General features: G+C 38.3%; 1 protein-coding gene across 1 annotated transcript in view; it reads right to left on the bottom strand.

Annotated features, from left to right (window-relative positions):
- Positions 1 to 6: 6 nt before the first annotated feature.
- Positions 7 to 12,126, bottom strand: part of LOC119828195 — a gene marked incomplete at its 3' end in the record, with an annotated part of 143,980 nt that continues 131,860 nt past the window's right edge. Inside the window, exons 15-25 of the mRNA XM_038350296.1 lie at positions 9,150 to 9,260; positions 6,924 to 7,114; positions 5,788 to 5,963; positions 5,186 to 5,363; positions 4,678 to 4,829; positions 4,130 to 4,290; positions 3,889 to 4,001; positions 2,062 to 3,740; positions 1,778 to 1,876; positions 1,210 to 1,403; positions 7 to 198 (exon numbers count right to left, since the gene is read on the bottom strand). Of these exons, the coding sequence (XP_038206224.1) occupies positions 7 to 198; positions 1,210 to 1,403; positions 1,778 to 1,876; positions 2,062 to 3,740; positions 3,889 to 4,001; positions 4,130 to 4,290; positions 4,678 to 4,829; positions 5,186 to 5,363; positions 5,788 to 5,963; positions 6,924 to 7,114; positions 9,150 to 9,260 (3,246 nt within the window). The remainder of the gene's footprint in view (positions 199 to 1,209; positions 1,404 to 1,777; positions 1,877 to 2,061; positions 3,741 to 3,888; positions 4,002 to 4,129; positions 4,291 to 4,677; positions 4,830 to 5,185; positions 5,364 to 5,787; positions 5,964 to 6,923; positions 7,115 to 9,149; positions 9,261 to 12,126) is intronic.

Raw genomic sequence — 12,126 nt, 5'->3', positions numbered from 1 at the left:
GTGTGACGTGTAGTGGTGCAGTGTGCGCGTACGCACCGCGAAGTGCGGCGAGGAGAGGTGCCGCTCGAGGTGGTGCGGGTCGACCAGGTCGGGCAGCGGGCGGCGCTGCAGCGCGGCGAGCGGCAGCAGCACGGCGCTGGCGGTGACGCGCGCCAGCTCCACGCACGCGCTCACCGCCTCGCCCGCCTTGTACCCCAGCTACAACCCGTGCGAGTCTTTACAGTGCACTTATATACTAAACCATTACCCCAGCCCCTCGTATCATATCTTACATAGAAACTCGAAAGTTTGTACAATATAAAACATAGGTCTGTTAAGTTTTGTGTTTTCAGGCAAAAGCTATTGAACCGATTTCATTGAATTTAAATTTTGTATATAAATTGAAATATTTTTTTAAATTATAAAATGCAAAATAATATTTCAAATCAACGTAGATTTGAAATAAATCATTTCATATCAATGAAATGAAATGTAATATATTGTCACAGGAAAAGATTTATAACAGATAGTCCATACATAACTATTTAAAGGGTAAAAATAAGGTATATCTATAATAACATCCATCCACCAATGCAAATATTGTCCATTTCAAAGTTTCTTCAAAAATTTATTCAATTTCATTTTTATTTATTTAACACTAACAGTGGAAAACGGCAATATGATATAAACCTTAAAATTAATTAATAGTAACCACCACCTTGCTATTTTAATTTTTTTATACTTGATCTTTATGGCTGATATAAAAATAGGCCAATTGCAAATATAAAAATAGTTTTCTGCTTCCCCTTTATAAAACAACCTACCAGGAGTTCCGTTACATGGCTTTACTAATATTTAATTTTTTATTTGGATTATTATTGTTACATATTATCCCTAAGTCATATCTCGACCTAATCGTCTAATCTTTACAGTTTGTTAGATTTTACTAAAATATCACCCGAGTAACAAATTAGTCTATACATGGATTACTCTGTAAGTGTTATACATGAAAATGTCAATATCACACCTTCCAGATAAGCCCATTAAGCCAACGCGCATCGCAAACTTCACCAACCTATTTCTAAAGCATTTCAATGCTTCAAGAATAAAAATTAAACATATTTCCCACTATCCACCACCATTCTCGAACATTCTCGAGCGCGTTGCAAAATCGAACCACTCCCGCCGACCGTTCCGTAACGTTCCAGAACATTCCCCATCAGTACTGACCGCGATGTTGGCGTCGGCCGCGTCGTCGCAGTCGCGCCACGTGTCGAAGAGCGCGGTGAAGGCGTGGGGCTCGAGGCCGGCGAGCGCCAGCAGCACGTCGGGGCGCGAGCGGCGCGCGGCGCGCCAGTACGCGTCCGCCGTGCGCAGCGCCGCCGCGCGCAGCGACACCCAGCGCGACGCGAACGCGCCCACGCCTGCCGCACGCACACGCACACACACATCTTACTATGGGGGTATCTCGGGTCACCATGTTAAAAACCAAACACTCAAAACGTGTCAAATTTGTATGACAGATCTGACAAATATTTAGAATTTTTTTCATACTATTTTTAATAGGTTATGGTGTCACTTTCTGATTATGTTACTTACTTTCGATATCTGATAAAACCATATCGTTTACTGTTAAATTAATTATGAAACAACATCTAGAGCACACTAGACGATTTCTAGTTCGAATTAAAGAGGTATTTTTATGCTTAATATAAAAGAGCATCGAGGGAGGCTATAAGTGTATAAAATCGTACACATTAAACACAAATGTAATACAATGCAATAAAGTGGTACGTACCGTTGTTCCTTTCGACGGGTTCGAGCTCTCCGTCCTCACCGCGCGGCCACCAGCCCTGCCACAGCCACACACACTTGCCGTCATCCAATAGGAATAGAGCTGGAAATGTAATAAATAATAATGAAATGAGAAAAAAAAAAGATATTTATTTCTTTAAATAAAAAAAAAATCTGTTACAAAAACTTAAAGTGCTAGATTTTGATTATCTATATGAAATGTGTTTTATATGTAATTATTATTATAATTACTAGATTACTTCCATCAACAATAAAAGTAACACTTACCGGGTTGCGACGCAGAATACAGCTCCTTCTGTTCGAACGGGAACGGCGTCACCAAACTTTCGTGACGCAACGGCGACAGCACTTCGTGCGCCTCGAACTGTCCGCTCAAATCGGTGAAGTGGAACAGCCTCGGCGTCACATCGCCCCCCGCCTCCCGGCCCGCACTCAACACAGAGTTATAATACTGCTTGTTCGCAACACCTAACGCCTCCAAAACCTCTTTCGGCTCCTCGCCTTCCTTAATTTCCAGCACTTTCACATCCTCAAACTTTTCGCCAAACAAGTGCTTCGACTTCCTAGCAACAAGTTTGTTCGCTAGATCGACAGCTACTTGTTTCGTGTGCTTCAAGCTACGCGATCCATGCCACACGTACAGACACGCTTTTTCCGTGTCGACCAGGATCAAAGAACCGCGGCTTCTGAGTTGTCGCACAGAGCACGGCACTTGTAAGAGGTACGCTTCGTTCGACACGTTGCCTCTCGTTACGTATAGGCGGTATTTGTTCTTATCTGTGTCCCGTTTGCCCTGATGTATGATCAGATTGCCTTGGAAGAGATTCAAAAACGCGGGCGGTTCGTTTCCTTGCGCCACTCGGACTTGGGGACCTTTTCCCTTATCCAGTTCAACGGTGAGCAATGCCGCAGCACCTTTCTCGTTGGATGAGGCATCTTTGCCTTGCCAACAGAAATACGCGCATCGATCTCTACCCGTGAGGTTGTGTTTCGAAGGTTTCCCATTCAGCTCCCTACCGGAAACTGTTATCTGATAATCCCATTTGATAATATAACTGTCTCCAGAATAAAATTCGCTGATTTCCGACTCGTTTTCGACTTTTTGATAGTCATATTCTTGTATCAACCATTTGCATACTGATTGCGTTTTAATTTCATAATGGCGCATCGACTCCTTGTCGTAGTAATGGGTCCCGCGACCGATATGGGATCCTTCTAGAATGAGATCTGGATCCTGGTACTCGTTGGACCACATTTCCTCAGCATCACAGGGTGTTAATTCTACGGCGTTCGATTTATTTTCTTGTGGTTTGACTTTTATAACTCGGCTGTAATCCGGCCAGTCGAGGAATTTCTCTTTGAATAGAATAGTTTCCATATGTTGTGTGACTTTGGACATGATCGCCCAGTCGGGTCGACTTTTTGATGATTTTGTTGCAATTGTAGTATCTTTTCTAGCACCTTGATATTCGGCTGCATTCAAAGGGTTTATATGACACTCCTCATAATTGTATCCATCGTCGAACAGTTCCTGTGCCAACTGCGCGGCTTGCCGCCTACTTTCTAAGGGCACATTTTTGCCGTACCAAATGTACATTTCTGATCCAAAGTCGAAAACGATGACTTTCGATTGGTTCAGCATGGCGATCTTTGGCACTTGGCCCCAGTACTCTTTGATTGGCACCAATTCATCATCCATCACTTCATAGCACATGTTTGTTTGCACAATGCACGACTCGAATATTTCGTCTTCATCGGCGTGGCCAGTTTCAATGGGACTATATTCCTCGATACCGTCTGTTACACCGAGAAGCGACCAGAACTGATTCCAATGTTTGTTCGAGTAGATTTTGGTTTGTTCGTCGATTTTGATGAGCGACGTGGCGTTCTTGCAGCCGAGATCCTTTGTGTTTAAAATGTGATTTGCGATATCAGTACTTCGGTTCCTGAAAATAAGATGCATAATTCATTAGAAAATCTACAAGTATGTAATAATAATCATAAACGCCGTAGTTTCATTATTTTTATCTCTTTTCACTATTTTAAAATGGAATAAAATGTTAATGCTTTGATATGATAATCAAAGAAACTTACTTTTCAATAACATTAGCGTATAAACCAATGTAAAGGAACAACTGATCGGGTGTGACGAGAAGGAAGCAATCGCCGCGGTTCACGTTAGTGTGTACGGGCTCAACGAGTCGAGTCTGAAAACGATATGTTTCAATTAAAATTAACGAATAAAGAACCTTGATAGTACATCTATAGTCCCTTCTACATAAGGTGTTTTACTCTTTAGGCCATTAAATTATTGTCGTTAAGATAACAAACTCACTTGCACCCGCCGCCTGCCCTTGACGTGCAGCAGCATGAGCGGCTTGCAGCCGTGGCTGGGCACGCTGGTCGCTGAAGCGCTGCGCAGCGCCACGCTCGAGAAGTCCTCCTTGCTGGCGAGCGCTGCCAGCGCTTCCGCCGCCAGGCCGCAGTTCGCTGTCACTGGAAGTTGAACAGTTTAGTTTAATAATATAATCTTGTTAAGATTCCAATTTGAAACCATACTTATAGAAATGGTAATGAATCATACTGTTTTACAATTTAGTTTTATGGTACAAGGTATTAGCTTTCTAAAAGATAAAATGTTGTAAGGACAAGAGGAGCATCAAGTAGTGCTTATATAATATGTACATGAGAAAGATGCAAATTAATAACGATAATTGCCAGCCACTTTTCATGAATCATAACTATGGTGGAAGCATTAAAACATGCAATAGAAATACCTACAATTACATATAGTTTTTTAAATTTACATTTTTGAAGGATACATTTGAAATATATATGTGTATTTATTCAGAAGAAGCAACCCATCCCCCTGCCCCCACTCACCCTTCTCCTTAAGGAACGCGTCGCGGGTGGGCAGCGCGTGCGCGCGGTACTCCTGGCGCAGGTCGGTGCGCGCGGCCAGCGCCCGCAGCGGGTTGCGCGACGCCGCGTGCCGCCGCTCGCGCTTCGCTCGCCGCGCGCACTCGCTCGACAGCCTGCGCACCGTACAATGCTTTTAATTGTGCTGTACGCGGGAAATCGGCGGATTTGCAATGTACTTTCACGGGCACAATAATGTTGAACATACTAATTTCACATAATTAAATTCGGCGATAGCTAAATTTTTCATACAGATACTTAACATTATGTGCCATTGATATTTATAAATTAAACATCGCACCCAGCAATTTTAATTTTAAATAGCACTCAATCAAAAAATAGAATGTTTAACATCATCAATTTTCTTTACAAACGGAAAAAAGCGCTTGCATTCTTCGATTTACGAGTCGAAGGCATGGCATTCATGGCTATCTTCGCTATATCAAGGTGTATTCCAGCAAGCGACACTCACAGCTGCCTCGAGCCGCTGTCGATGGCATCGAGATCGATGTCGAGCTGGTCGAGCTGGTCGAGCGGCGCCCGCTCCAGCTGCTGCAGCGGCGCGAAGAACGCGTGGAACGTCTCGTCGTCCGCGCGCGGCACGCGCACCGGGCAGCCGGCCTTCTCCGCGCCGGGGGACGCCTCCTCGTCTGCGAGCGAAAATACACTTTATTATGAAGGTCATAGGGTCTAAAACTGTATCAGTTGTTTCTGTTTAACGCTGTACGGGGAAATTAGTATTTGTGATACAAGTGATAAAGTTTAAAATTATTTGAATATTGTTCAACGTGAACGTGGACGTTTGTGATGACGTTAAAATTTAAGTAGGTTTACATATTCTAACAGACTTTTCAGACGAATTTAACCCGCTGTTTTTATTATCAAATTAATGTTAAAGGTTTTATATTTTTAAATTGCATACCTTAATCTACTACAAAAGGCAACGCATAAACGATACTGATTTCTTTTTTAAGAAGAATTGTTCAGTTCTTTGATTTATAAACCATCATATGTGTAATGATCTAGTATTTATTAATGTTCATAGTAAAATAAGCAACAACCAATGTAACTCACTCTCATCTCGACTGATGTTCTCGCTGACAGAGTGGCTGCGTTTGAACGACTCGCGATCGACTTTGGGCGTTTCTTTCGGTTTCACATCGACAGCTGTGCCCATGACCGCGCATGAAGCGGACCGCAGTGGGCCTGATGCGAAGCCATTGGTAGGGGATGTTGGCGCTTTTCGTGATCTGTTGATATAAAAATAGACTATTAATACCTAATATGTATTTAAAAAGTGAGTTAAAACTAGACACAAAGTAAAAAATATTCAGTAATATTTGATTTATGCTTTAATGTGATTCTTCTTTTTTTCTTTTCAATAACTATATATATATAAGGGAAGTATTTATTATCTGTAGAGCGATACATAAACAAAATGGCTCCCGCTAACATAATATACCCATATTGGTACGCGAGGTCGTATTGAGGAAATACCAATTACGCAATGACACTGTATCGCGTTTAACTGGACAAGAATGCGATTGAAGTACGCGTTTCAACATACAAAACCTTTTAAGGTGTTATTCCTTGTCGAGATCGGGCGATAACGCCGATTCAGTCGTCACTCGAGACAGTTTACAACTTAATATTGAAAAATGTCGAACGATTCAAGAATTGCCGTCTTTAATGTGATTACAAAGTCAATTTAAAGCTCATGAAATAGCGTTTATATTATTGAGTTTCCGGATTGGCACAAAGCAAAGTAGTATCATTGGACACAAAAGAGATGGAGGTGTATGGATTATCCATACTGTTATAATAAAATGCATGTTAAATAGCACATTTTAAAATATGTACGTATTGTAGTTGATTTAATGTATATACTATTGGCAGATAAGCCTATTTATATATGTTTTTTTTTTGTTTTCGCATACATATTAAACCTCTGTAAGATAATTTAAGAGCTTTTTTTCCAAATTTAATTGATATGTAACGAAAAATACAAAATATAATTAAAATTGTATAATATGAAAAAAAAAGCAAGCAAAACCAACGAGCTACAAAAATTCTGTAAGATGGTTTATGACTTATCTATATGCCTCCATTTGCGTGTTAAATTACGTGTGCTTATTCGTTCCTGCATTTTCTCTCTCTATAAAAAACAGCTTCACAATAAAAGACAAAGAAAAGCGAGTAAGAAAACCGACCTGAAGCGGTTAGGTGGCGGCACGGCGGGCGTGATGGCGGGCGTGATGGCGGGCGTGATGGCGGGCGAGGAAGCGGGCGGCGTGCCGAGCGGCGGCGGCGTCACCGGCGGTGTTGCCACCTTGTCGCGCTCCAGGCGCCCGGCCACCGTGAACAGTGTGGCATCGCTCTGGGGCACCCGTTTGCGCCATCCCTGTGGTACGACGAATCGTTTTAATTAAGTATTTCGTATTTTTTTTATTTATTACAATGTTTTAGTCATTGTTTATTAAAGATGATGCTTCTCGTGAGTGTGACCCATTTATAATTCGACCAATTCGGCGGCGTTTTTTTTTTTTTGATAAAATCAAGTAGGTACATTACTCAATTAATGCTTATTTATTTATTTTTCAGATAAAATAGTAACACTATATAAATATATAAATTTAGAAGCTTCTAGCGTTTAGTTACTACGACAACGTCGACGTAATTCGATCTTAACTCAGAACCTTAGAAATATATAATGTAATGAAGGGCAAAATAATTATTTAAAGATTATTACGATTAAATGTGATTTACTTTTTTATTAACTTTTCAATTGATATACGCGAATTGCATGTGCAAACAAATGAAAGTACATAGGAGAAAAAATTAAACAGCACAGTGTGCTTATATAAATATTGATTGTATACACAAAATGAATCACTGCACTGCACACTGCAATTTTTTAACGCTTAGTTTACAAATAAAACCGCAATGCCGTACCATATAATATCGATATCAAACGGTCATTCTAAGTATTGGCTTTATATTTAATGTGGTCAGTGAGTCATTGGGGTGAAGGTTCGTATTACTCACAAATGAAATATCTAGTTGTGTGACAAATGTTCAGAGTCAAAGACCCCATGTCCCGTAAGGGGTCACGTCTAACGTTCTCGACAAAAGGATATAGATAAATACTGGGGTGTAATGGCTAATTTGTGTGTCCGTGTGTCTCTATATTTATGTTATGTGATGACAAATAAATGGGCTACAATGATACTTTTCGACCGCGGCTTTACACACGGGAAAATATACCCTAAAATATCTATATACTAAGAAACATTAAGAGAAACCATACTCTAGACAGAAATATAAAAGTTAATTTATTAATTTATATAGTGGACGATATTGTCGGAAGCAACTGCGTCGATTCTATTTCCCCATCAGCAAAAGTATTTATCGATAAAGATATGCTTGATGTAGGCTTTATATATCATTGGAAAGAACGGGATCGAAAATGCTCGAGAAATTTCATTAATCACGGAAAACGGAAAGAAGCATTTTATTGATTTTACTTTTTAAATAAATACTTAAATCGATAAACAATTTCACGAAACTCCTTATAAGGTCAGGGGATATTTCAAACCTAATTTAACAAGCAGAAACAATATCGTAATACAGGAAACACTTCTCGAAGGTGACGAGGCCAATTAACGTTACAAAACAAAACAAAATGCACGCCTTGATATTTTCACGAATCCTTTACGTTTAAGGATACTTTCATTAACACGTTAGTATAATTTTGGTTTGAACGAAATTCCGATTCAATTATATCAGTTAGAGCTATACAAATAAGACGCATAATTGTGTAAAATGTCAATATTGTGATAGTGTAGTGAATTCGAAAGGATATAAAGGTCATTGATAAGCAACATTCCTCCGTTATTACATTATCCTGGTTCATTTACAATTAAATTATAACAATTATTGTCTGACATAACATGAAAATTAATATCTAATTTAATTGCATTACGACTGGTCATACTGGCCAATTCATTTACGTATTACAAGAAATAAATGTACCCACATAACTTCCATATGTCACATTATAATACCAACTAACTGTGTAAGCAAAGTTTAATGATGATATTAAAAAAGTCGGTAGAATACATCATAGCTCACGTATTCCGTGAAGACAAATTACTTCTTTAAGGGTTCGCTTTATATTAAGGTCGTTGAAAAACGACCGAGACGCTGATAAAATCTGCACGCTCTCATAACGTTCAAGATAAAACCGAACATCAATCACCACACATTTGAGATAAACGACGCAACAGTCTGCGAAGTGGGTGTATAATGATCTTAATAATTATATCCATATATATCCATACTATAATCGCTGCGAACATCCTGGTTCGATTCCTCTAATAAGTAGAAAACAGATGTAAATAAAGTTTAATTAGTAATTATATTAATAGCTGGGTTACCTGCGCGGCGGTTTCTAATTTATTCCGTCGATCCGCGAGGATGTTCGGACCCAATTCGTTTTCGTCTATGTGCACCTTCTTCTTATCATCGACCGCTGCATTCAATGTTTCCTGTAAGAAAATTTGATCATCAATTGAAAAACTCACCAAATTCTTACCAAAACACAAGGAGATATAATTATTTTAAAGTAAGAAAAGCAAAGAATATAAATACTTGTATCCTAATTATATAAATTTATTGTGGACGATGTTCTAGCGGATATAATTACGCCTACACATACATATTCCTGTTATCTTTACTCACATTTCAGTCACATTATGTCTTTTTATCATAATTTTATATTACTATTTTTAATAAAGACAGGAAACGCGAGTAATGCATCATTTAATATCCCAATAAACGAACAGCAATTAAAAATAAAACGTCGTCGGTTTTTTATTAATTTCCACCATCAATCATAATATGTGCATATAGATGAGCTCATTCAGTCAGAATTTGACACAAGTTAATTTATACGTTTCCTATTAGAAAATATGTTAGCGTAATATTATTTAACACATTTCGTAATGATTCAACGATGCCATGATCTTTCGCATAAGAAAACAGCGTGAGCGATCGCTATCTATTATGCTTTGTAAAGCCGCGACAAAAATGTATTGTTGCGTACTGTTCTATATTCGCTGAGTGTGTTTTGTGCAATAATTCATCATCTGGTACGCGTATGTATGCAATTAATCTTGGTATCGTCTCGGTAATTAAGAATGTTTGCGGTCCGCGTGGGAGGTAGGAACACTGCGACGTGTCTATTTGTATGTATATCACGTGCGTATTAGTATCTTAACAAACATTGCGCATAGCAAGAAATTTTATTTATAAAAAAATCTTGAACCCTACGAAGATACAAAGACAGTTTTGTAAAATAAAGAGCGAGCAAACAGCTGGAACAAAACGGTCCATTGTACATTGTGATTATTAACGGAGAATTAAAAACTGCTTCTTTTATATAAGAAACTATAAAATACGTAATACTTTTCATTCCATTGTAAGTTTTATGCAAGCTCGTGTATATAAAGAGCGCACGATTCGAATACTAATAAATACAGTTGCTATTATAAAGTATAGCTACTAAAACATGATCCTACGAGAATTGCGTGGAATGTATATTCAAATTATCGTATGAAGAGTTGAATGAGAATGCAAGAGTTTGTCGAATACTTTGTGATAAAGAAAAACATAATATACTTAATATACCTAATGAATGATTTTGTTTAAGTAAATAGGTACGTTATATGAATCTTAAAATAGAGACGCTTCAATTGAAATAATGAAACAACAACCTGGCCACTGTCAACGCAGTCAGGATCAAATTTTCTGAAGACAGGTTTCAAAGCCCCATTACTCCCGTTGCGTGTTTTATTCTTAAGTTCGCCGATAACTGAACCAAAGTTCAGTCCCGCCGGTAATCCAGTTTGTTTCTCGAGTCGCCTCAACAAAAGAGGTTTCGTATCTCGCGGCTGCTCCGATACTTCATTTATGACATTCGTATCTTCGACATCTAGTATCTTATTGATCGTATCGTTTGTTGGTTTTTGTAGTTCGGACGAATTTTCATTTAAATAGCTCTCCAATATAGGTGTATCATTATTAACAACGGGCGTAATATCTATGTCTTTCGTAAGAGATAAGTTCTGAATAATCGATTGCAATTTGTCATCGTTCAATACCGTCTTCTCTAAGAACTCAGCCAATCGCTCTTTTGGAGGACTGTCTCTTTTAGCTAATTTTCGATATCTTATATTATCTTCGTTTGGTTTTAAATACTCCAAATTACTAGGTACATTTTTAATAAAACAGTAATTAATAGATTCCTTCTCTTCAATTTTCTCAACTTTCAAGTGTTCTTTATTTTCAGCTTCATTGGCTTCGGGTACTAAATTATTATTGATTGTGTGTAAATTGTCTGTAAGAGACAGCTCATTTTCTTTTATGTCCTTTTTATTAACGCATTCAATGCTATTGTCATCTTGTACTTTTGATAAAACATGTTGTTTCTTCGTTAATACAAATCGCCAGACCAGGAAGAGGAAAGCGCCAAAAACAATTACGAATCCATAAAACATTTTTGTTTATTTATCACATCACTGACTAGAATTGAAATAGTGTTATTTACACATGTGTATTCTCTAATAGCGTTGCATTCTTTCAAAAACTGTAATAATTAACTCAATTCGTATTGTCTTTCATTAAAATCACTGTCAAATAAAAGGCGGTAAAGCTAACATGCCGAGACGCGGGAAATTGCGTATGAAATATCAGTATACGGAAATTAAGGCATTAAACAAGTTGACAGTCTGACGCACACACACTGACTGATCGAGAGGATATCTGGCAGCAGATAAATGTGAGTCAGACGCAGGTCCCTGCAACGTTGGTAAACATATCGCTACACATAATATGACGCATCGTATAGAACGAGAAGACTGTGATGTAGGTGTGCCGAACGAACCAGTTGTCCATCTGTGTAACCTTGAGTAAAATGATACCTAACCTAACAATAACAATGGTTTATTGACATTTTTATGCCCGACAATTTAATGATGGGTTCATAAATTATAAGAAAAATAACTTGTACATGATTTATTGTTCGAGAGGATGCTAGGATTTTATTTACAGACAAGTTACAAACGCAATTTGCCTTTACTTGCTTTTGTACTCATAACAATGAAGGTAAAGAGTCCATTTATTTTCCTCAAAGGTATTGTTTGGAATCTTCGTAAGTCAAAATATAAGTAGCAACTATAAAGCTCCTAATATGACAACCGGTCCCACCATACACGACGCGCATAAAAAAGGACTTAAGCCAATTAAGCTCCAACCTAAATATTTAAGATTTTAAAGCACGTTTCATAATCTATAAGGTACCTTTATGCGTAAAAAATTCATTTACAACATTGGAATAAATACCTATTACATACA

This window comes from Zerene cesonia, chromosome 7 (assembly GCF_012273895.1).
Source record: "Zerene cesonia ecotype Mississippi chromosome 7, Zerene_cesonia_1.1, whole genome shotgun sequence".
In the NCBI taxonomy this organism is placed as follows: Eukaryota; Metazoa; Arthropoda; class Insecta; order Lepidoptera; family Pieridae; genus Zerene; species Zerene cesonia.
This window is presented reverse-complemented; position numbering and strand designations above follow the sequence as displayed.